Source organism: Protopterus annectens, chromosome 6.part0 (assembly GCF_019279795.1).
Source record: "Protopterus annectens isolate FY-2018-M chromosome 6.part0, PAN1.0, whole genome shotgun sequence".
Lineage (NCBI taxonomy): Eukaryota > Metazoa > Chordata > Ceratodontiformes > Protopteridae > Protopterus > Protopterus annectens.
The window spans coordinates 1663778197-1663802417 of NC_056737.1; the positions used below are offsets into that span (position 1 = coordinate 1663778197).

Consider the following 24221-nt stretch of genomic DNA (forward strand, 5'->3'; position numbering starts at 1 on the left):
TGAAAAGCAAAACCATTAAAATACAAATGGATTGTGCTTACCTATAATGCACATGTATCACTGTTGGCGGCCTGTAACCAAGTATCCATGTCTGGATGTCTATGGGATTTGCACTAGGGTATCCAATGGTAACGTCTACAACCCACTGAAGGCTGGCTGGCTTTCTCACTTTCAAATAAGGCAAAAAGGAAATACAATTAAATTTAACAATTGTAATGTTTTACCAGACAAAACAAAATGAACTGTTTTCAAAACGTACTCTCTCCTAAAATCCTATCTATACCTCTTTTGAGGAATTAAAAATTCAGGTTACATACTGATATGAGTAAAAGCTATTCAGAGACATGTAAACTAGAACTCAAAAAAGTGTTCACAGTGGCACGTACCAAAAAAATCCTTTACTAAACCACAAAGACAAACAGTAGTTGATAGAGCAACTCTGCCAAACTTATGTGCTGGTTAGTACTGCAAGTGAAACAAGTCAACTTTAGAGAGAGCTGGTTTTAAAAAGACATTAATTTCCCAAGAATGAAAAACTTCACAGATAAATGCACATTATGTCTACATTAGAAGAACATAGCAAAAGACAGATGCATACAAAAAGTACAGTTGTGTACACTTACCATAAATGTAGATGTTCAAGTGTATTCACCGTTGCAGTCATCACCTGTGGGTTATCCCTGCTGTGGTAGACCTCGGCCGGCCCAAATACCAGAGTCAATGTTTTTGTGCACCGGCTGCCGTTGCCTGTAGTCTGACGTCAGGTCGTCAGTACTATAATGCAAGGCAGCCAACATCATTACATCAGTTTTTCTTGCCCTAACCCATCAGAAGCCCAAGGGAAAAGACAGAAGTGGTCATGGTGGCTAAAAGCTACCCTGGGAAGCATGTGTCCCCCTACAGGAAGACATGAAAAGGGGGATGGAGGGAGGGAAACCAAGAATGCAACAGCAAATACACTCAAACATCTACATTTATGGCAAGTGTACACAACTGTACTATGTTCTTCGTGTTTCACTGTTGCAGTCATCACCTGTGGGAGGATTCCCAAAGTTGTGGTAAAGGGAGGAAGGATACAGAGTGCTATATATGGGACAGGAGGCCCTAAAGAATTGCAGAGGCAAACCCTGCCCTAGACTTAGAAAAGAGAGGTAGGTGGTAATGCTTTGTAAAGGTATGGACAGAGGTCCAGGTGGCTGTTTCCAATATGTCCCTGGTAGTTACTCCTCTGAGGAAGGCAGTGGAAAGTGGAGGTTGCCCTAGTGGAGTGGGTATGGATCGACTTGGGTATGGGTTTCCCATGTAGTCTGTAGCAAAAATGGATACAGTGTGAAATCCATTTGGAAATGGTTTGTTTGGAGATTGGCCTCCCCTCTGCCCCTTGGGCAAAGCTTACAAGAAGCTGGTCAGTTTTTCTGAATGGCTTAGGGCAGTCCAGATAGTATCTGAGTTGTCTGTGCACGTCTAGTGAGTGTAGAATTCTTTCCCCTTTGTTTTGAGGGTTAGGGAAGAAGGTGGGAAGGTGTATGGCCTGGTTAAGGGTCACATTAGATACCACCTTGGGCATAAAGGAGGGATTAGTCCTCAGGGAGACTCTGTCTGCATGGAAAATTATGAAGGGCTCGACAGCCATGAGAGCTTGAAGTTCTGAGACTCTTCTGGCTGAGGTGATAGCTAGTAGGAAGGCAGTCTTCCAGGAGAGGTATTTCAATTCTGTTGAAGTGGCAGGTTCTAAAGGAGGTAAGGTTAGTTTCTCTAACACATAATTCAGGCCTCAGAGTGGAGTAGGAGGTCTTCTGGGAGGCCTGATATTAAAAGCCCCCTCTGAGGAATTGCTTAATCAAAGGATGAGAGAAGAGGGGTGGGTCTGAATCATAATGGGCAGAGATGGACGAGGCATGGATTTTAATAGAGAAGGAGAGGCCACTATTGAGCAACTCTGCTAAGTAATCCAGGATGACAGGGATGGGAGGTTGGGAGGTACTGCCCCCTTTTGATTGTTTCCAGGAGCAGAATCTTTTCCATTTTGATTGTTTCCAGGAGCAGAATCTTTCCATTTTCCTGCAAAAGATTTTCTTATGCCAGGCCTTCTAGCCTCTGTGATGATGTCCAGGACCTGTTTGCTGAACAGTGACTTCTTGTTAGTTTTTAGTGTATGAGCCATGCTGAAAGTTTGAGAGTCTGTAGGTCTGGGTGCAGTATCTTCCCCCTCTCCTGGGTCAAGAGGTCTGACCTTGGGGGAGCTCTAAGGTCAGACTGCATAGTATGGGGTACCAATGTTGTCTGGGCCAATCTGGAGCAATGAGGATGGCCTTTGGTCTCTCCTCTCTTATTTTGATTAGAACCTTGGGAATAAGGGGCAGAAGAAGGTATGCATACAAGTGGGAGCTCCAGGGGAAGGTTAAGCCATCCACCTTCCATGCTATAAGGTGATACTCCCTGCTACAAAACTTGTGCAGCTGGTGATTGAGGTGTGAGGCAAAGAGGTCCACCTCTGGGGTCCCCCACTCCTGGGTGATCTGCAGAAAGATTTCTCTGTGGAGCTGCCATTTGTGGGGGTCCAGTAAGTTTTTGCTTAGGTGGTCTGCCAGAGTGTTGTTGATCTCTGGTAAGTAGTGGGCCATTAGGTGTAGCCCCATGGAATTGGCTGTAAGCCATAGATTCATGGCTAATCTGCACAGGGGGTAAGACTGGGTGCCCCCCTGCTTGCTGATGTACCACCTTACTGTGGTGTTGTCTTTATAAGGAGGGTCTCTGGCTTGAGATAGGGCTCGAAGGAAGTCAGAGCGTTTTGCACTGCCATCATTTCTTTCTGGTTGATGTGCAAGTGAAGTTGCTGGGCATTCCAGAGGCCTTGGGTATACCTGCCTGCTACGTGAGCACCCCAAGCTATGTCTGAGGTGTCAGTGGTGACTGTCTGGCCAGAAGGGCGGAGGATGAAGGGAAGACCCTTGTTTATGGCACAGGCCTCTGCCTACCAGAGGAATTTGTCCCTTATGCAAGGGATCAGTGAGAGATTGGTCTCTAGGGACAGAGTGCTGACACCAAAGGTTCTTTAAGTACCACTGAAGCTTTCTCATGTGAAGCCTGGCAACAGGGATGAGAAGGATGCAAGATGCCATGTATCCCAGGGCTTGCAGGAACTTCCTCGCAGTAAGTTCTGGAAGCCAGCTGGGTGAATTAGGGAAGCATTAAGCCCTGGTTTTCTGGGGATAGGAAAGCCATTAGGGTTGCTGTGTCTATCACAGCTCCCAGGAAATCAATTTTCCTGGTAGGGTTTTGCTTTGATTTTTTTCTCATTGATAGTGAACCCTAGGGAAGTTAGGAGTTTTTTTTGACAAGGAGAAGATCCCAGAGCAGCTTTTCTTTGCCGTTTGTCTGAATGAGGCAGTCGTCCAGGTAAGGGTAAATCTGTATATTTCTCGGTCTGCAGAATGCTATAGCCAGGACCAAGCATTGGGTGAATACTCTGGAAGCAGTAGATAAGCCAAAGGGCCCTGCAGAGAACTGAAAGTGCTGACTGCCTACTCTGAAGTGCAGGAATTTTCTGCATGATTCCCTGATGTGGATGTGGAGGTAGGCATCTTTTAGGTCTAGTGTTGCCAGCCAGGCATTTTGTGTTAGCATAGGCAGGAGCTGCTGCAAGTTTAGCATTTTGAATCTGGGGACAACCAAGGAGGTGTTCAGTTTGGATAGCTCCAGAATGTGGCACCAAGTGCCCTCTTTTCTAGGTCCAAGAAATAGTCTGGAGTAAAAACCTTTTCCTGTTTGATCCGGAGGGGCAGGTTCTACTGCCCCTTGGGATATTAGTGTTTTTACCTATTTTAATGCCTCTGCCTACTGGTTTAGGGGGAGGTCTGGGTACCCTCTTGGAATTGGGAGTTGACTGAAGGAGAATCTGTATCCCTGAGAAATTATTTTTAATACCCATTGGTCCTTGGCCATTGGTCCTTGGTTATAGAGACCCAACTTTCCTTGAAGAGTGTGAGCCTTGCTCCTAGTTTTAGATGATTGAAAGGAGGGCAGAGGGGGGAGGGAGAGTCATTGTAAGTGCTTACCATAGAAGCTTGGCTTAGAACTCCCTGTCCTAGAGGTGGAAGTGGTCCATTGTTTGCTTCTTTGCTGGCCCTGTAATAGGGGCCTGGATGTCCTGTCACTGTCTGCTGGGTGCAGGGAAGGCCCAGTGCTTAAAGGGGCAGTTTCTGCTGAATCTGGAAAGTTGAACTTGAAAGAAATCTTTTACTGTTTGCACTGTTTGCACAGATTTTGCTTGGTCTTCCATCTTAAGCACCTCTTCTGCTTTTTCCCCAAACAGGCATTCCTTATCTAGGAGTGCATCCGTAAGTTTAGATTTGACACGATCAGGGAGAGGTTGTTCCTTCAGCCATGCATGCCTTCTAATAACAGATCCTGTCACTTCTGCCTGCTAGAGACTTCTAGGGCATCATATTCACATTGTAAAGAGTGCTTGGCCACTTGATAAGCAGAGTGCAGTAATTCTGCCAGCTCTTTTGAGTTGGCACTGTCAGGAGAGGTAGCAATCTTCTGCTTTAAGTGTTCCAAAGTGTGTTGTTGATATTTTAACATATGGAACTGACAATTGAGTGCTCTGATAGCTAAGGTTGCAAAGGTGTATACTTTCTTAACTCATCTGTCCAGAGCTCTGGAGTCTTTGTCAGAAGGAAGATGATTCTTGGCAGAACTAGTCTTCGCTCCTTGGGTCCCTGTGTAATGACCTCAGGGTCTGCAGCAGGGTTTCTGTACAGGTATTTGTGGGAATCTGGTACTCTGTAGTACCTATCAGGTTAAGCTGGAGCAGGAGGCAGGGCATCAGGGGCTAAACTGGATTCAAGGAAAACATCATCCACCACTACTAGAATAGGTGGGATGGCCAGGGGTCTGTGCTGGGGCAGGTCCAGAAACTCTCTAAGTCATTTCTTTGACTGTGGGTAGTCCTGAGATTCCCACTGAAAATGTTCCCTGAGGGAGTGAAGGGCTTCCCTGATTGAGAGGTCCTCTGGAGGGGAGGCAGAAGGGATGGATTCCTCTGTATCTGAATCTTCATAAACAGTTAAGGGCTGCTGTTCCTCTCAAAGGCAGAATAATTAGATTCCTCAGACTATTGGTCTGTCATAATTTCTGGAGAAGGAAGTATTTTCCTTTCTGGAGTGGGGGCTTGAGTACCTTGGATAAGGGAGATGAAATCTTCCACTATTTTAAGCATTTGAGTTTGGGGTGGGGGAGCAGTAGCAAGATGTTGGCTAGAAGCAGATTTCCTAGGAGTGGCCTGGTTTCGAGGCGTGAGAGAATCCGTCGATCTCTGAGAAATGGTAGTCGGAAGAGAAGACTTTTTTTGTCTAGAATTGGTAGTGCGAACAGCCTCCTCAGAAGCCGGTGGCTGCATCATGGCTCCGGACCCAACGGAGGCAGAGACAGCCAAAGGCTCAGAAGACGAAGTGGATTTCTGCAGCATACCGGACTCTGAAAGGGTCTCGGCAGAGGACTGCGTAGAAAGCAAGTCGGGCATCAGGGGCTGCGAAAGCGCCTCACTGAATTCCAGAGAACTGACGACTTGCGTAGCAGTAGTGTTGTCAGAAGGCTTAGCCTTGTATGGCCTGTCTCTATCTTTACATTTTTTCGGAATATCAGCGGATTGGTGGCAGATGGACGCCATATTGGAATTCGAAGACAGAATACGAAAATAATTGTCTACAAAAAGAGCTCTAAGTTGAATGATTCTCCCATTAAAGAGGGCACAGAACTGGCAATGAGGGACGTTGTGGTCTGGGCCTAGACAAGTGATGCAGTAAGAATGAAAGTCTTGGTGTGGGATCTGCTTTCCACAGTCGAGACAGTTGACTTTTTCATCGGTTAGAGCAAGAAAAAAGGGTCCCCAATGGAGTACTTGGCTTTAGATGTTTTGTGTTGAAATTTGACTTCTGGTAGCGACCGACCAGCACTCGTGCGAACTGCTTCTGCTACAGCCTCCACGGCAAGAAAGACTGATGTAACGACGTCGGCTGTCTTGCTTTATAGTACTGATGACCTGATGTCAGACTACAGGCGGCAGCAACTGGTGCACAAAAACACTGACTCTGGTATCCGGGCCAGTCGAGGACTACCACAGCAGGGATAACCCACAAATGAGGACTGCAACAGTGAAACACGAAGAACATTTGAATGCAACTTCCATATTATCCATGGAAAAAATGGAACTGCAATAAGCACATTATGGATTTGAAGTCTTGCAAATGAAGCCAACTAATGACTGAACTATGACAAAGTACAGTTTTGTACCTACCATAAATGTAGATGTTCGAAGTGTACACCCTGCTGCAGTCATCACACTTGGGTTATCCTGTCGTCAGGCGGTCTCGCAGTCGGCCAGAATTCCAAAGTCTTGGTCCGGCGTCGGTTGCTGTTGCTTCTTCCCTGACGTCAGTGCGCCAGGGGTATATATAATGCATCCAACGCCATTTTCTTCAGTTTTTCTTGCCCCAGATGTCAGGTGCCCCCAAAAAGGTGGTCAGTAATTAGTACCAAATTAAGTAATTTTTGCACAAACACAAAATCCCTCCAGCTATAAGCAAACACATCAGGAAGGTATTGCAGAGATTTTAGCCAGTTAGATCAGGAGGGAGGGTAACCTGGACTGCAGCAGGGTGTACACTCAAACATCTACATTTATGGTAGGTACAAAACTGTACTATGTTCATCGTGTTACCCTGCTGCAGTCATCACAGTTGGGTAGAATCCCAAAGCTAAGGATGGGTGGAGGAGTTAGAGGGTTAGAGGAGGCTAGAAGGCCCTGCAGAACTGCAGTGGTGAAGCCAGCTCTAGTCTTAGAGTAAAGTGGTAAGTGATAGTGTTTGGTAAAGGTGTATACTGAACTCCAAGTTGCAGTTTCCAAAATCTCCTTGGTAGGAACCCCCCTGAGGAAGGCTGTAGATGTAGCTGTTGCCCTGGTAGAGTGGGGCCTAATGGTAGCAGGTACTGGTTTTCCATGATGGGTATAGCAAAAATGAATGCAATGTCCTATCCATTTGGAAATGGTCTGTTTTGATATGGCCTTCCCTTGTGAAGCTGTAGCATAGGATACAAAGAGCTGGTCAGATTTTCTGAAAGCCTTAGTTTTATCCAAGTAGTAACGAAGTTGCCTGTGAATGTCCAAGGAATGCAGGAGTCTTTCTCCTTTGTTCTGTGGATTTGGGAAGAAGGTGGTTAAGTGGATGGATTGATTTAAAGCCACACTGGAAACCACCTTATGCATGAAGGAAGGATTAGTTCGTAGAGAAACTCTGTCTTGATGGAAAATGAGGAAAGGTTCCACTGCCATTAGTGCCTGCAGCTCTGAGACTCTTCTAGCTGAAGTTATTGCTAGCAGCAGGGCAGTCTTCCATGATAGAAACTGTAGATCTGCAGAGAAAGCTGGTTCAAAGGGAGGTAGCGTAAGTTTTTCCAGAACAAAATTGAGGTCCCATGTTGGTGTAGGTGCTCTCCTGGGAGGGCCTAATGTTTTTTGCCCCTCTGAGGAACGGCCTTAGAAGTGGATGCGAAAATAAGGGTGGATCCGTGTTGTAATGGGCTGAAATAGCTGATGTATGGATTTTAATGGAAGAAAAAGAAAATCCTTTGTGCAACATCTCAGTTAAATACTGTAGAATCTGAGGCATGTGAGGCTGAAGTGTGTTTTGGCCTTTAGCTTGGTTCCAGGCGCAAAACCTTTTCCATTTATCCGAATAGGCCTTCCTGGTGCTGGGCCTCCTAGCTTCCAGAATAACATCCATAACTGCTTGGGAAAGAGGAGCTGGCTGGATGCTTAGGTGATCTGCCATGCAGCCAGATTTAAGGTTTTGAGTTGGCTGTGAAGAATCTGATTGTTTTGCTGTGTGAGCAAATGGGCAATTTGTGGTAAAATCCAAGGTGGACCCTGGGCCATATTCCTCAATAGTGGGTACCAGTGCTGGCGTGGCCAGTCTGGGGCTATGAGTATCAGTCGTGGTCTCTCCTTTCTGACTTTCAGAAGCACCTTTGTGAGGAGAGGCAATGGAGGAAGGCATATACTGTCAGGTTTTTCCAACTGAATGAGAGTGCGTCCACTTTCGAAGCTTGATGGTGAAGTGTCCTTGTACAAAATTTTGTTAGTTGATAGTTTTGAGGACTGGCAAACAGGTCGATGTCTGGAAGGCCCCATTTTTGAGTTATCATTGCAAATACTTGTGGATCCAGTTTCCACTCCTGGGGATCCATGATGTTTCTGCTGAGGTCGTCTGCCAATGTGTTCTTTTTTCCTGGCAGGAATTGAGCTTGTAACTGAACTTGGTAAGCCAGAGCTGTGTTCCACAAGGTCATTGCTTGCCTGCATAGAGGGTAGGAGTGTGTACCCCCTTGTTTGTTTATGTACCACATTACTGTGGTGTTGTCCGTCCTTATTGTAAGTTGTCCTGGATGTAATAGATTCTTGAAGGCTGTCAGAGCATTCTGTACAGCTAGCATCTCTTTTTGACTGATGTGCAGATTCCTTTGATCTGCAGTCCATACGCCTTGAACGCACTGTCCTGCCATGTGTGCCCTCCAGGCGTAGTCCGATGCATCTGTTGTCATAGTTTGCCTGGCTGGGGGCAAGGTGAAAGGCTGACCCTTGTTGAGGTGACATGCCTGTGACCACCACAGAAACTGCTGTTGTAGGCAGGGAATGATAGATATTGTGTCCAAGCTGTGGCTGTGTTGAGACCATATGCTTTTAGGTACCACTGTAATTTCCTCATATGCAACTTTGCAAATGGTATTAGTAGTATGCAAGATGCCATGAAGCCCAAGGCCTGCAGAATTTTTCTTGCAGATAGTTGGGTCTTTGTTGCCATTGTTTTGAAATATTGAGTCAGTTGTAGTTGTTTGTCTGGCTTCAGATAAGCCTTCTGGGCCGTTGTATTCAAGCTGGCACCCAGGAATGCCATGTTTTATGAGGGTACTAGTTTTGATTTCTTTTCGTTTACTGTGTACCCCAGGCAACTTAGAAGATGTTTTACAAAAGCCAGATGTTGTAAGAGGGTGTCCTTGCTTTCTGCTTTGATGAGGCAGTCGTCCAGGTATGGGTATATTTGAATTCCTCTTTGTCTGCAGTATACAATTATTGGTGCCAGGCATTTTGTGAAGACCCTGGGCGCAGTAGATAAGTCAAAGGGCAGTGCAGAGAATTGGTAATGGGTTGAACCTGCAATGAAATGGAGGTATCTTCTGCAACTTTGTCTGATAGGGACATGCAGGTATGCTTCCTTGAGGTCTAACGTTACTAGCCATGCTTCCTTGCCCAACATGGGAAGAAGCTGTTGTAGTGTTAGCATCTTGAATTTGGGTACTTGTAAGAAGGTGTTTAGAATTGAAAGGTCCAGAATTGGTCTCCAGGCATTGTCCTTTCTGGGAACTAGAAAGAGTCTTGAGTAAAATCCTTGGCATTGCTCTGGAGTAGGTACCAGTTGAATGGCTCTCATGTCCATGAGAGCTGTAATTTGTTTTTTTGCCTCTGCCATTGATTTTGTGGCAAGTTTGGCATTCCTCTTTTCATTGGCAAGGTGTGAAAATGGAATCTGTATCCTCGTGAAATTATGTCTAGGACCCATTTGTCCTTTGTGACAATGTGCCAGTTGTCTGAAAAAAGTGCGAGTTTTCCTCCCAAGAGGGCTGCCAAGAGAGTGTTGCTTGGCCAGATGAGGTGCAAGTCATTGAGTTTGCCTTCTGGTAGCTTAGGACCTGTCTTCTCCTCCCTTCTGCGTTGCAGTGCCCCATTGTCGAGGTTTGTACTGGGCTTGTGGTTGTCCTCTGCCTCTTGGACGTCTGTATTTACCCCTCTGTGGTCTGTCAGTAGCTGGAAAGGACCAATTTTTTGTTGGCCAATTTCTGCTGAAGCGAGGGGGCTGTACCTGTAGAAATTCTTTGACTGTCTGCATAGATTTTGCCTGATCCTCCATTTTCTTTAAGACTTCTTCTGCTTTAACTCCAAAAAGAACATCCTGCTGTAAGGGAGCATCCAGAAGCTTTGCTTTAACATGATCAGGCAGAGTTTGTTCCTTTAACCAAGCATGCCTATGTATAACAGACCCAGTGACAGCTGCTCTGCAGGAAGCCTCCAAAGAATCAAAACCACATTGTAAAGTATGTTTGCCCACCTGTTCAGTTGCATGTAACAGATCCTGCATTTCTTTCAATTCAGACTGTTGAAGGAGTGTGCTCATTTTTTGTTTTAACTGAGACATTAGAAATTGCTGATATTTTAGCATGTGAAATTGGTAATTTAATGCCCTCATAGCTAGAGTGGCTGAGGTGTAAACCTTCCCCCCCCCCACCTGTCTAGTGCTCTGGAGTCCCTTTCAGAGGGTACAGGATTTTTTGCCATAGAAGCCTTAGCCCCTTTGGGACCCTGGGAGATAGTCTCTGGATCAGCAACAGGGCTTTTATAAAGGAATTTGTGGGAATCAGGCACTCTACAGTATCTGTCAGGTTTGGCTGGAGCAGGAGGCAGAGAATCTGGGTTCAAACTGGATTCTAAGTAAACATCATCCACAATGTCTAAAACTGGGGGGATGGCAAGTGGTCTGTGCTGGGGGAGTAAAAGAAACTCTCTGAGCCTTTTCTTTGAGTCAGAGTAGTCCTGACCTTCCCAGTGAAAATGTTCCCTCATAGTGTGTAAAGTTTCCCCAAAGGAGTAGTCTTCAGGGGGAGAAGCTGAGGGAATATAATCCGCAGCATCAGAATCTTCATAAGGGGAGAAAGAGTAATCTTGGTCCTCAGAGGAGCCTGAGGAAATAGAGACTTGTTCAGTGGAGGCATAATCTTCCTCTTGTCTAGGCCTTTTGTCGGGTGGGGGTTGGGTACCCCTGATTAAAGAGATCAAATCTTCAGCCATTTTGAGCATCTGTTTCTTAGGCATGGGGCCTTGAACTGGAGACTGAAGTGCAGTCTTTTTAGGTTTAATAGGAGTCTTAGTCTTAGGATACGTTTTTATGGTGAGCGTCGTCGGTCTGTAGACGCCTTCAGAAACCGAAGGTGTTTCTGCAGCACTGACATCTTTATCAGCAGTGTCGTCGGTAGGGGGTAAACAAAATGGCTGCGTCGGCCTAGTACTCTCCGCCAAAAGCTCCGAAGCGGTCTCGGGTTCCAGATCTGTGGTAGTCAGGAGCTGTGTCGGAACCTCACCGAAGACCGGTGAACCAGAGACCAGACCAGCCGAGGCCTCGGAGTCTGGCTTGGGTCTAGGCTGCCTGTCCTTGTCCTTGCGTTTTTTGTGCACGCCGGTAGCTGGTTGCTCCGACGGCATAGTGTAGTTAAATTTTCTGCCGAAGTAGTGTCGTGCGAAATCAAAGCGTCTTTTTATAGTACGCTTATTAAACCTAGCACAAAAACGACAACCAGTGATGTCGTGGTCTGGGCCTAAGCAAGGTATGCAGTAAGAATGAAAATCCTTATGAGGCATTTGTTTCCCACAAGAAATACAATTGTTAACTTTTTCTGACATCGGTCTGAGGCAAGAAAAGTTTCCCCAATGGGGTACTTAGCTTTACTGAAGACTTCGGATCTGAAATTCGACTTCGAAAATCTCAGGAGTCGGCCGACCGGCACTTGTGAACTGCTTCTGCTTCGGGCACCACGTGGCAAGAAAGACTGAAGAAAATGGTGTTGGATGCATTATATATACCCCTGGCGCACTGACATCAGGGAAGAAGCAACAGCAACCGACGCCGGACCAAGAGTTTGGAATTCCGGCCGACTGCAGGACCGCCTGACGACAGGATAACCCAAGTGTGATGATTGCAGCAGGGTAACACGATGAACATCCATGAATTATGGTTGGTTTGGGAAACCATATCTGTACATGCATATAGAAAACAAAACCGGCAAACAATGTCAGCATTAAAGTAGAATCACTGCATGAATAAAAATGTACCAGTAAAGACAGAAAGAAAGTGCCCATATAATACAGAGTACAGACATTATGCTGAAGTGACACAAAATAGCAAAATGTGACTATTAGGAAACTTTCTTTGCTGTACATATACTGCAGGCTTAAAGGCATTTGTTTATTTCAATATTTGCATATTGTCTGATACTGACAGATTCTTTTTCCAAATGTCATGATTGCCTGAAGTGTTCAGAACCTCATTCTCAGTCTAGAGTTTCATGTGAACTTAAATCATCTTTCATCCCTTCCCTAGTTTTTCTTGGATGTCTTCTGTATACTTCCCTAGGAAGGACTTTTCTTCCTCTTGACATAGTAGAGCTGCACAAAGAGAGCTTCCAGAGATTTCCCAACTAGTATCTGACATCTGACAGGAAAATTTCTTAGGATTCTGGTTTTTGTGGCATCAATGATTATTTATCATGATCCCGATGGCCAGACTTCAACATGAGAAAAATTCAGTGATACCTTAGGTCACTGCAGTCTCAGCATCAGCACCCATTATCTTTTCAGATTCCAGTGCTAGGGTTTGTAAGAAGGGAGAGTCTGTGCTTGGTGGACCAATTAGCTTTCAACCCAAGTCTCCTCTTCACTCTTCCCCTCCTCAGTCTCTCATAACAGATTCCTCAGACTTTGCTTGGTGAGCTATATCAAAAGGGATGAAATTGCATCACTTCCAAGATGGCTGCACATTGAGTAACAGCTTAACTCTGGCGCTCCCAGTATGAAAACATACACTCAACAGAGAAAGCCAGTAGACGTTTGTGTTTATGGGTAAATTTTAGTAAGTGGCTACTAAGTGTACTGCCTGGATGCCAGGAAAAGAGAAATACAAAGCACCTGGAAAAAAACAGCTAGAAAAAGTGGAAGAAACCCTGACAGGGGAAAGTCTTGCAGCTGTTCAGCAAAAAGCAATGCATCCTCCAGATATGACTGCAGTAACCCACAGGAAGATATAAGACAACTGCACACGCACCTGGTTAAAATAAATGAAACAGTAATGGAGTATATCAACACACACAACAAAAGCTGGAAAAAATGGAAGTAGCTTTAAACAGATACTCAAATGAGGTGATAAAGATGCAAAAATCAGAGACTGAACCGAAGAAAAGGCTGGCTGAATACGACACTGCTCAGGAAGAGATGTTTCAAAAAATAATATAACTACAAGGCAAAGCATGTAGGGAAAACCCGAGATTTTTCAGCTATACCAGAGAAGATGGAAGGAACAGACTGCATTCATTTTATGAAAGCACAAATAATCTTAAACATGGATCAATGTGGTTTTGTGGAGGGAAGGCAAACATTTGACAACATTATTAGAACACTGATGATCCAGATGGAAGCAGAATGTAAGAAAATACCACTGTTGTTGGTTGGTCTTGATGCAGAGAAAGCATTCGACAGAGTAAGCTGGGACTTTATGAGCAGGGCAATGGAAGCATTTGCATTTCCTGAAAAAAATTATAACGTTGATTAGAAGGATATATGAGGGATCAGGCAGCCATGGTGGTGTAGCAGTTACCATTGTCGCCTCACAGCAAGAGGTTCTCCAGTTTATTTCTTGGCTGGGGTGCCTTCTGTGTGGAGTCTGCATATCATCCCTACAGTCGTGTGGGGTTTCCTCCCAGTGCTCCGGTTTCCTCCCACATTCCATAGACATGCAGTAGGTGGACTGGACACTTGACATTGGCAGTAGGTGAGTGTGTGCTAGTCAGTGGTATGGATGAACTACCACAGCAGGGCTAGCCACCTGGTGGTGTAAACCTTGGCTCAAGATGATTGTCACTGTTGAAGTGACACCCTGACCCATGTGCAAAATGGGAAAAAGAGGTTATGGATGGATGACTGAATGAATGAGGGATCGGAGTCTAAAATTAAAGTGGGTGGGGTCCTCTCTGATAATTTCTGCTTGAGCAGCGGAACCAGGCAGGCATGTCCATTTTCCCCTTTAATATTTGCATTATATTTAGAATCACTGGCAAAGAAAATAAGGGACTCAGAAATTCAAGGATATAATTGGTATGGTAGTCAAGAAATGCTGGGTCTATTTGCAGGTGACATTATTTTATACCTGACAAAACCAGAAAGAGACAGTTTAAAATGTTTTTGGGATACAAAATTAATGAAGCTAAAACAAAGGCAATAGCGGGTAAATTATGTACCCACACACTAATTGGTCCAGCAATATCCATATTTATGGGAACATGATAAAATTAAGTACTTACAAGTATGGATTAAAAATGATACTGGTGTGGCAGCTAAGGATATGTGGGAAGAGACTAAACAAAAGATATTACAAAAACTGAGACAATGGATGCTTTGTTATATGGATATGGATACTAAGATACAAGTAGTTAAAATGTTTTTAGTCCCATTAGTCTTATACACCAGTCAGGCATATTTTTATCAACCAGAGGAGAAGTTGTAGATAGAAATTAATAAAGACCTGAAGGACATTATCTGGGAGGGAAGACAGCAAGAGTTAAGTGGGATAAACTGATTCTTCCAGTAGAACAGGGCAGATTGGGATTACCAGTTGAAGGGGTATTTCAGAGCTATAGAGTTAAGGCTCCTATACATAGCACAAGCAGAAAGCAATAATTCAAAGTGGCACGGGATGCTGATGAAATGGGGGGAAGCTCAAGAAACAAGGACAGCCTGGGATTTTGGATGAGCCTTTAAGAAGAATAACAATAATCATATAGAATATTATATTCATAATGTAGCAAAAGTATCCGAAGAACTAAGCCAACATGGGAATGAAGAAAGTAAATTCTGCTGAGAGGGATGACTGCAATTAGGGATATAGACAATAGGCAAATAACTAGAGAGGGAAAGATGATAAAATGGGAAGATGACAAGAATTTAGTTGGACTGCAGGTTAGAAATTGCCTTCCCTCTCAAGGACTGATATCATAGTATAAGCAAAGAGAAAGAAATGGGGGGGGGGTCCTAAATGAAAGACTACAACTGGCAGTATTTTTTGTAGAATCTAGAACAGACACTGCCATTAAAAAGGAACAATTAGTAGAGCATATAAAATATTGCATGATAACTATAAGAATCAGAAGAGGTTAGAAAGGCTTGGAAAAAGAGACTGGATAAGCAATTCACAAAGAAACAATGGGAAGATATATGCATGTCTCCCAAATATGCAGCAAAATCTAAAAGAATTAGGATTTTTGCTTGGAAATGTTTACATAGATATTTTTATACCCCAAGTAGACTCCAGGGAATTTTTCCTGAGGTAAACAGCAAATGTTGGAGGTGCAATGAGGAAGAAAGAGGTAATTGGGAACATATTTTCTGCGAATGCAGTGAGTTGGCTGACTTTAAGGATTCCCTGCGGGATGCACTGTTGGAGATGCCTGGTGGGCAGATTGGTCTGACAACAGAGATGATTTTTCTGAACAATGATACAGAATCAGAATTGCCTAGACATGGAAAGGCCTTGCTGTATCTAACTACGGCGGTTGCCAAAAAAGTAATCGCTAGAAAATGAAAATCAAAACCTAAACCAACTTTACTAGAAGTAGTAAATATACAACAGAGACAAAACAACTGGAATTGAGATCTTTAGAAAAGGGTAGGAGCAAACTACAAAGGAAAAATGGGAATTGTGGGAACAATACATACAGAGCAGCAATGAGGTTTAAAAGAAGGCAGGACTAAAATGAGCTATGCAATGTTTGACTGAAAATGATCAGGTAGATTATAAGTGATGTATAATGTTTGCAACTGGGAATGTAAGTATGTTTTGTTATGTAAAATGCTTGCAACTAGAAGAGTTGGTGCAGTTTGTTTTCATTTATATAAATGTATGATTGCCTATGTGGTAAGTGATGGTTTAATAAAGATGTTTCTTGTTTTAAAAAAGGGCAGGAATTGAATCATTTATGTAATGTTGCTTAGGTTATATGATATATAGCAATATATGTAAAGTATAATGTTTGTAAATGTCAACTTGTTAATACAGTTTGATTACTTTTATATAAATGTAAAATTGCCTATGCCACAAGTAAGAATTCAATAAAGGGGTTTAAAAAAAGGGATGAAAGTGCAAGGTCTGTTTAAAAAAGCAGGACAGACAAAGCACATGAATGCCAAAAAGATGTTAGCACTGATCAGTGCTCTAAAAGCTTTACATCATCTGATTTCCAGGACCTCTGCAAGTTTTCAAAGACAATACCACATGATGTGGTAAATAAACAACAGGGTACCAGATCTTACCCCAGTTGCAGACTTGCCATGATTGCCTTAGAGGTAACAATTCATCCCATTTTGAAAATTCAGGCTTCATCTATTCTGTCAGAGCAAAGCATAGTGGACAAGCTGAGCAGGACCAGAACCAATCCTCATGAATGGAAAGAACAATCTGTGGGGGAGGGTCTTCCAGGAATTGATCCAACTATGGGTAACACATCAAATAAATCTGTTTGCCTCCATTCAAATCAGATATTTAAAGAAATTCTGATCCAAGATTCCTTGAAAACAGGCCTGGAAGACAGATGTTTTATCATTCCCATGGGCAGGAATGTTCTGCATTGCTTTTCCATTCTTTCCACTGATATCTAGGGTTTTTTCTAAAGCTCCAGAAGGACTTCCCAAAGATAGTGGTGGTGACTCCCTTTTGGCCCAAGCAATGGTGGTTCTCCCTTCTTCTGAAAATGAAAAAGGCAGTTACCACAGGCTTCCTCACAGACTAGATCACCTCACTCAAGACAAGGAATGTTTGATATACCCCAATCTGAAGACATTTCAGATAAATGCCTGGATGACAGAGTTTTTATACCCTTTAGGCCCCCTTTTTTTCCAAGAATGTGCAGCAGGTACTAAAGGAGGTTAAGAAACCTGCTGCCAGGAAATAAGGTACATGCAAATGGGAAAATATTTTCTAGTTGTTGTCATACTAAAAACCAGGACTATGCCTCTGGCTCTCAGTTATTTGTGTGAGTTATGATCCTCTGTCCTTTCTTACTCTTCTGTCAAGATTCATCTTTTTGTGACTTACAAAATGGCTGCACACTGATCAACAGCTTAACTTTAAATTTCCCAGTGTAAAAACAGAAATGATAGCCAGTGAAACTAACTTTGGGTAAAAATTCAGTTACTGGCTAGTAAGTACACTGCCTGATGTCAGTCAAGAACTAATTTAGTGAACCCTAAAGAAAATCAACCAGAAAATAGAGAAAACACTGTCTGGGAAGAATCCTACTGTTTAGCAAAAAGCAGTTCAAGCTTCAGCTTTGCTACAAGATGAAGCTTCCAGTAATCTAAAGGAAAGAGTAAATCAAATGTACTCTGATATGATTAAAATAAGTGAAACACTGAAGGAATACATCAACTCAAGTCATAAAATGCTGTAGAAATAGAAGAATCCTTAAGTAGCTATTCAGATGAACTGATAAAACTGCAAAAATCAGAGGCTGGAATGAAGAAAAGGCTGGCTGGCTATGAGGCTTCTCAAGAACAGCTGTTTAAAAATTATACAGTTAGAAAACATTGCTCAGAGAAAACCTAAGACTTTCTGCTGTACCAGAGAAACTGGATGAAACACACTACCAAATTTATGAAAGCACGAATAAGCAATTGGACTGGTATTTTACAACACGTTTTGTTAATTGAAAGGGCATATTGAGTTTTTGCTCCAAACCTGGCCATGACAAAACAGCCAAGACCTATATAAGTAAAGATGTACTTATTCTACCATAAAGAGTTCTCCTGACAAAACTGTGGCAGAAGGAAAAAATATTAAAATTGGAAACAGCAGAGCATTTGTGGAAAATGATTATTCGCTGTACACCAGGCAGAAGAGAAACAAATTTATCCAAGCAATTGGGAAATGTGGTGAGTAAGGTATGAAATTCAAGCTGCTGTATCCAGCTGTCTGCTGAATATTTCTCCTGGAGGATCAAAGACATTTTTGGATGCAAAACAGACTAAGCAACTAGTAGTTTACCCCACAAAAAGTTAGCCAGTAAACAGAAGAGGACTCTGCCTGTCATTCTTCTGACAATTTATTTATTTACTTTTGAATACCAGGAAATTCTGACAGGGTAGAAGCCCATTTTCAGAGGAGGCCCGGAGAGAAAAGCTCCAAATTATTACAAAGCATTTTAAGAACAATAACTTTACAATCTTCAAAAATAACACAAAAAAAATCTGCAATTTAAATAATTATAACAAATTAGACATAATATAAAAACATTGTTATATACCTTGTATCAGTTGTTAACCAATCATTTAATATTTACAGAAATTTTAAATAGTTTGTAGAGGAAATTAGAGGCAAATTATTATAATACAATTAGGGATTGCAATATGAAGTGAGGAAAAAACAGCCTTATATTTAGAGACAAAGTCAGTGAAAAGAATTAGATGGCAGTAAGAAAGTAAGTGATGGAGGGAGAGTAAGGAGTTATAAGGAATGAAAAAGCACTTGTTCACATTTAGGGATATAGTTTATCTAGGTTTTGAGTAAGAAAAGAGCCAAAATATACCTAGCAGGTCTTTCAGAGTGGTTTTGAAAGACAGGAGAGAGGGTATAGACCTGATGGAGACATGTAAGGAGTTCCAGGCCTTAGCAACCTTGTACAAGTACAGACAATGCCCAGGAGATTTGCTATGTTTGTATACAGAAGGGGTTTTTGGTCACTGGATCTCAATGACTGACTGGGAACATAGTTGCGTAGAATGTTTTTTAGTGCTGGACTGGCAGATGGATGCTGGATAATTTTATAGATGGTGAGAAGTCGTGTATATGTTAATTGATGTGGCAGTTCTAACCAATTTAGGCTTTTCAGTGCTACACAGTGATGGGCAAATTTAGCAACATTGTTATAGCATTGTTGAAGTTTTAATTTTTGTGAAACCTGGAAGTTAGTAAGGATGTGAATGTCATAAAAAGAGTGGGGAGGAGATAAGTAGTGGCAAGTGTAATTTCAGTTGCATCAGTGAGAAAGTTTTTGGCTCTATAAGGCATCCCTAGTTTATGATGAGTTTTTCTTGTGCAATTTTGTATATGCAGGTCGAAAGTAAGATTATCATCCACTATCACCATTAATAGTTTGCTGTGAGAAGTGACTTTGATGGTTGTATTATCAAGAGAGAGGACTTTAAATTTTGTTTTTTTCATGAGAGAAGAATTTAGGGACAAAAGTAGTAGTTTGGTCTTTTTTTTGGGTTGAGCATGAGTTGTGAGTTATGAAGTCATGTTTCAGTGGTTGCTAAAGCTTCCCAAGTAATTTTTTAAGGTGTACCATGTTGTCAGATGTGCAAATGAGAGTGGAATTATCTGTGTTTTGTATTAGGGTGGGCTGTTGTGTGGAAGTATAATGGGTGTTAGTCTAAATGCTAAAGAGGAGGGAACCAAGGATACAGCCTTGTAGTAAACCGGTGGTGACTGGGAGGTAAGGACAAAGCATGGAGTGCCATTTTATTGGCTGATACCTATTGCAGAGGTAGCTTTGAACCATAGAAGGGTGGGTTGACAGAGACCTAGTGAGGACATTTGAAGTAGAAGTTTGCTGTGACAAACTGTGTTGAAGGCTTTAGACAAGTCTAGAAATAAGGAAGAGACTAGTTTGTCATTTTTAGGAAATTCCAGTTAAAAATGATAGCGTACCAATGAACATTTCTGGGTTATATAGTATCTATATAGGTTAGAAGGGCAGTGCTAGAACTATGGGAAGGACAGAAGCCATGTTGTGTAAGGGACAGGAGTACTTCCCGCAGGAGACAGTCTAGCAATTGTTTTTGAATAAATTTTTCAAGTATTTTGGCGAGGGGATACACGATTGCTACAGGGCTATAGTTATTAATGTCTGGTGAATTTCCTTCTTTGGGCAGAGGGATAATGTGTGACTTTTTCCACAGAGAGGGAACGTGGGATTCCCGGATTGACCTATTTATGAAGATTTAGACAAGATAGGCAATGCCATTGGCTGTTATTTTTAAGTACTCACTTGGAAGGTCACCATCTGAAGAAAAGCATGGTTTCAGTTGGTTTAAGAGTAGTTTTAGACAGGATATGTGGCTGTTGGGCAGGGTTGGGATTAGATCTTGAGGAATTCTCAGAGATACTACACTATCTATAAAATAAGAGATAACTGTATTGCAGTTTCGAGTGGTGAGTTATTGGGAGATGGGTCTGGGTTGAATTTTTGGCCGGGATGTAAGGTTTCTTTAATGGATATCCAACGTTTTTTAGGGTTGTGTTTAGTATTATTCTAAAAGTTATTATAGTACATATTTTTGCCTTCATTTATTTGTTTTTAGTTACGACTGCGAAGTATTCTGAAGTTTTCAAGATATTAAGGTGTTTTACATTTTTTTTTTCTATCACGCATTAGCATTCTACTCTTTTTGGATAGCCAAATTGCTTTATTTGTGTTCAGTTTCTTTTTTTAGGAGGTGCAAGGCGACTTAAGATATTTAGAAAAATTGTACTGAATTCAATTACAGCATTGCCTAAGGGAGGATTTTTAGGAAATTCCAGTTAAAAATGATAGCGTACCAATGAACATTTCTGGGTTAAACTTGGAAAGGTTACATATGTTGCTTTATAAATATGATGGTTAACTGGATGTCTGAGATGTTTAGTCGTACAGATTAGGAGATGATCATTGACAGAGTCTGACATTGTACCTGTGGTGGAGTATTTCATAGAGTCTGATACTAGAATCCAGTCTAATACAGAATTTGATGTCTTGCTATAATGTGTGGGGCTATTAATTAGTTGTGTGAAACCATACAGGTTCATGCTAGACGTAGGGGAGTTAGAGTTTATGTCCAACCAACTGATATTCAAATCACCTAGTAATATTTTTCTTGTGGAAATGTTATGGATATTCAAAGTAGACTATAGTAAAGTTTTGTAAAATCTTACTATAAATATAGATGTCCTTCTCTTCACTGTTGCAGTATTTATAATGAGGGAATCCCTGCCAAGGGTGGCCTGACGTCTGGCCAGTATACCAAAGCCTTTAAGTTGCCATAAGGTATGCTGTACATCGCACAATATACTCCTCGAATAATGTAGGGCATAAAGGTGACATCATGCACCCTTAGAAATGAAACCCAAGCTGGAATGCAAGTCCAAGGAAAAAAACAACAGGTGAGCTGTACATCCAGAAGAGAAAAGGACCGGGGGGAGGAGGGAAGGAGTGAATACTGCAACAGTGAAGAGAAGGACATCTACCATTATGGTAAGATTTTACACAACTGTACTATGTCCTTCCATTTCACTGTTGCAGCATCCATAACGTGAGGGAGAGTGCCAAAGCTCAGGAAGAATCTTGGAAGGAGGAGGAGGAACCAGCAGAGCAGCTCTCTATGAAGTCATGAAAGATGGCCCTAGCAAAACCAGCTCTAGCTCTGGAAATTCCATCCAACTTGTAGTGCTTGGTGAAAGTATGCAGAGAAATCCAGGTAGCTGCCTCAAGAATGGAGTTTGTATCCAAACCCTTGAAAAAAGTACCAGAAGAAACAGCTCTAGCAGAATGAGTCTTTGCAGAAGAAAGAAGGTTCTTACCATGAAAAACATAACAAAAAGAAATAGCTTTTAAAATCCAAGAAGAAATAGTCTGCTTGGATACTGCCAATCCCAAAGACCTGGGATGAAAGGAAACAAAGAGCTGATCAGACTTCCTAATATTCTTAGCCCTATCCAAATAAAATCTGAGTTGTCTATGTACATCCAACATGTGCAGCACCTTCTCACTAGCACACTGTGGAGAAGGGAAAATGAATAGACTGATTAAGGGACAACTCATTCACCACCATGGACATAAAAAACAATTAGTAAGCAAGGACACCCTGTCCTTATGAAACACCAAAAAAAGGAGGACAAACCCTAAGGGCTTGAAGCTCAGACACCCATCTGGCAGAAGTAAGGGCTAACAAAAGAATAGTCTTCCAAGAGCAATGTTGCAAGGATGCTGAAGCTGCAGGCTCAAAAGAAGCCACAGGCAAGATCTCAGCGTGGAAGAAAAGATTTCCTGGGAGTCCTGATGTGAAGGACGCATTTAAGGAATTGTTTAGCTTCAAATCTAAAAGCTAAAAGGAGGAGATAAAGGCATACAGGCACAGATAGCTGATAAGTGGGTATTAAGAGAAGAATAGGCCAACCCAGTAATGAGCAATTCACACAATTAAGAAAGAACCAAAGGAACATCCAAAGAAAGTGGATCCAGGTTACAAGAAAGACACCAAACAGCAAACCTTTTCCATTTAGATAAGTGATATTTCCTAGTATTGGGTTTCCTGGCCTCCAGCAGGACCCAAAGCATGTCCTCAGAGAAAAGATGTCCATGTGGAACCAAAATCCTATCACCCAGAGAATCTGTTGAAGAGTAGACGGGTAGGAATGGATAACAGATCCCTTGTGTTGTGTGAGTAGATCCACCCTGTGAGGTAACTTGTAATGATTGCCCTTAGCTAAATGCAAAAGAGGGAACCAATGCTGTCTCAGCCAAAAGGGAGTCACCAACAAGATTTTGGGAGTGTCCTTCTGAATTATGAAAAGGACTTTTGGAATGAGGGGAAAGGGAGGGAAAGCATAAAGAAACAACCCCCTTCCAAGAAAAAGAGAGGGTGTTGACCTTCCACACCAGAGGGCCTGTGACTCTGGCACAAAAACAGGAAGCTGTCTGTTCATAGGGGAGACAAATCTATTTGAAGAGTACCCCACTGGTGGACAATGTCCAAAAACACGTCCCTGTGAAGCATCCATTCATGGGACTGAGTTAAGGACCTGCTCAGAGTTGTCTGCCACAGTGTCATGGCCTGGGGAATGTAAACTGCCTGAATAGTCAGTTAATACTGGACAGCAAGATCCCAAACCATTAGAACCAACAGGCAAAGATAAGATCTTGTTTCCCCCATTTGTTTACATACCACAAAACTGCAGTGTTGTCTGTAAACACCTTGAGAGGTCCCAGGGAGAAAAAGGATGAAAAGCCTGAAGAACCAGCAGAAGTGCTCTCATCTCTTTGACACTGATATGCTCCTTCTGCTGAACAGGAGACCTGACCCCCTGCACCTTTAGTGAGCAAAGGCTGTTCCCTGACCCCATCCCATGTCTGAGGCATCTATGAACAGCTCCTGAGATGAAAGTGGGTGATGAAAGGGGATTCCTAGTTTTAGAGAACTGCTGAATCCACCAGTGATGCTCCTTCTTTAGACAGGGAAGCAGAACTACAAACTCTAGAGGATGTGCATGTTGAAGTGAAACCCACTTCAGGAACCACTGACATTTTTTCACTTGGAGTTTGGCTAGTGAGAGCATAGGGACGGTGGATGCCATAAATCCCAGAGCTCTCAAAAACTCCCTGGCTGTGACAAAGGTCAGAGGAAGAACATTTTGAAAGAAGGAAACAAGTGTCAAGACCTTGGGAGGAGGCAGAGAGGCCAGCATAGGCACAGCCTGAAACTTACACCCTAGAAAAACATGGTTCTGAGGAGGTGTCAGAAAGGACTTTTTGAAGTTTGTTGTGAACCCCAGACTTTCCAAAAGTGAAATGGCACAATGAAGATTGTGCAAGACATCTCTGGAGAGGATGCCTGAAACAGGAGATTGTCCAAGTAAGAAAATATGTGGATTCCCCTAAATCCTGCAGAAAGCAATCACAGGAGCTAGGCATTTTGTGAATACCCTTGGGGCATTAGAGAGGCCAAAGGGCAAAGCAGAGAACTGAAAATGCCAGGAAGCAACAGAGAATGCATGGATGGTTTCAGACGGTTAGAGAATAAATTGTACAGGTATAAGAGAATGCAATGGCAGAGATTACATTTAGAAGCATGCATACTGCGAAGATATGTGAAGGCTGCCAGCCTAGCCAGATAGAATTTTGTACATAATTCTGTCATTTGTAAATATTAATATAAGCCACAGGCTTGTTCTCTTTAATGGGATAAAATGGTGTTAAATGTGGAACTGCAAAAAAACAGTGTACTCTGCTGTAACAAAGCTAATAAGGCAATTCTTTGATGTCAAAACTTGGAGCTGATATGTCTGGATGAAGGAATTATGGCTCGAGACCAGAGTTAATTGCTAGAATTTGCATGTGCAAATTATTTTACTGTTCTGACTTCCTGACCAGCTGCAAGACCAAGGGCTATTACCCTCTGAGAATCTGTTAGCCTGGGAACCAGAAATAAATGATGTAATCTTAAATGATGGACAAAAAGAATGAGAGCATTTGTCTTGAGAACATCCAACACAGCACTGTCTGTGTCTGTATGCAAGTAGGATTTTTAGAATTAT

The 24221-nt window shown here is 42.5% G+C and overlaps 1 protein-coding gene across 2 annotated transcripts in view; it reads right to left on the reverse strand.

Annotated features, from left to right (window-relative positions):
- Positions 1 to 24221, reverse strand: part of LPGAT1 (lysophosphatidylglycerol acyltransferase 1) — a 1227529-nt gene that overhangs the window by 339179 nt on the left and 864129 nt on the right. For both annotated transcript variants that reach the window (XM_044075074.1, XR_006365251.1), the window contains exon 5: positions 42 to 168. In XM_044075074.1, the coding sequence (XP_043931009.1) occupies positions 42 to 168 (127 nt within the window). The remainder of the gene's footprint in view (positions 1 to 41; positions 169 to 24221) is intronic.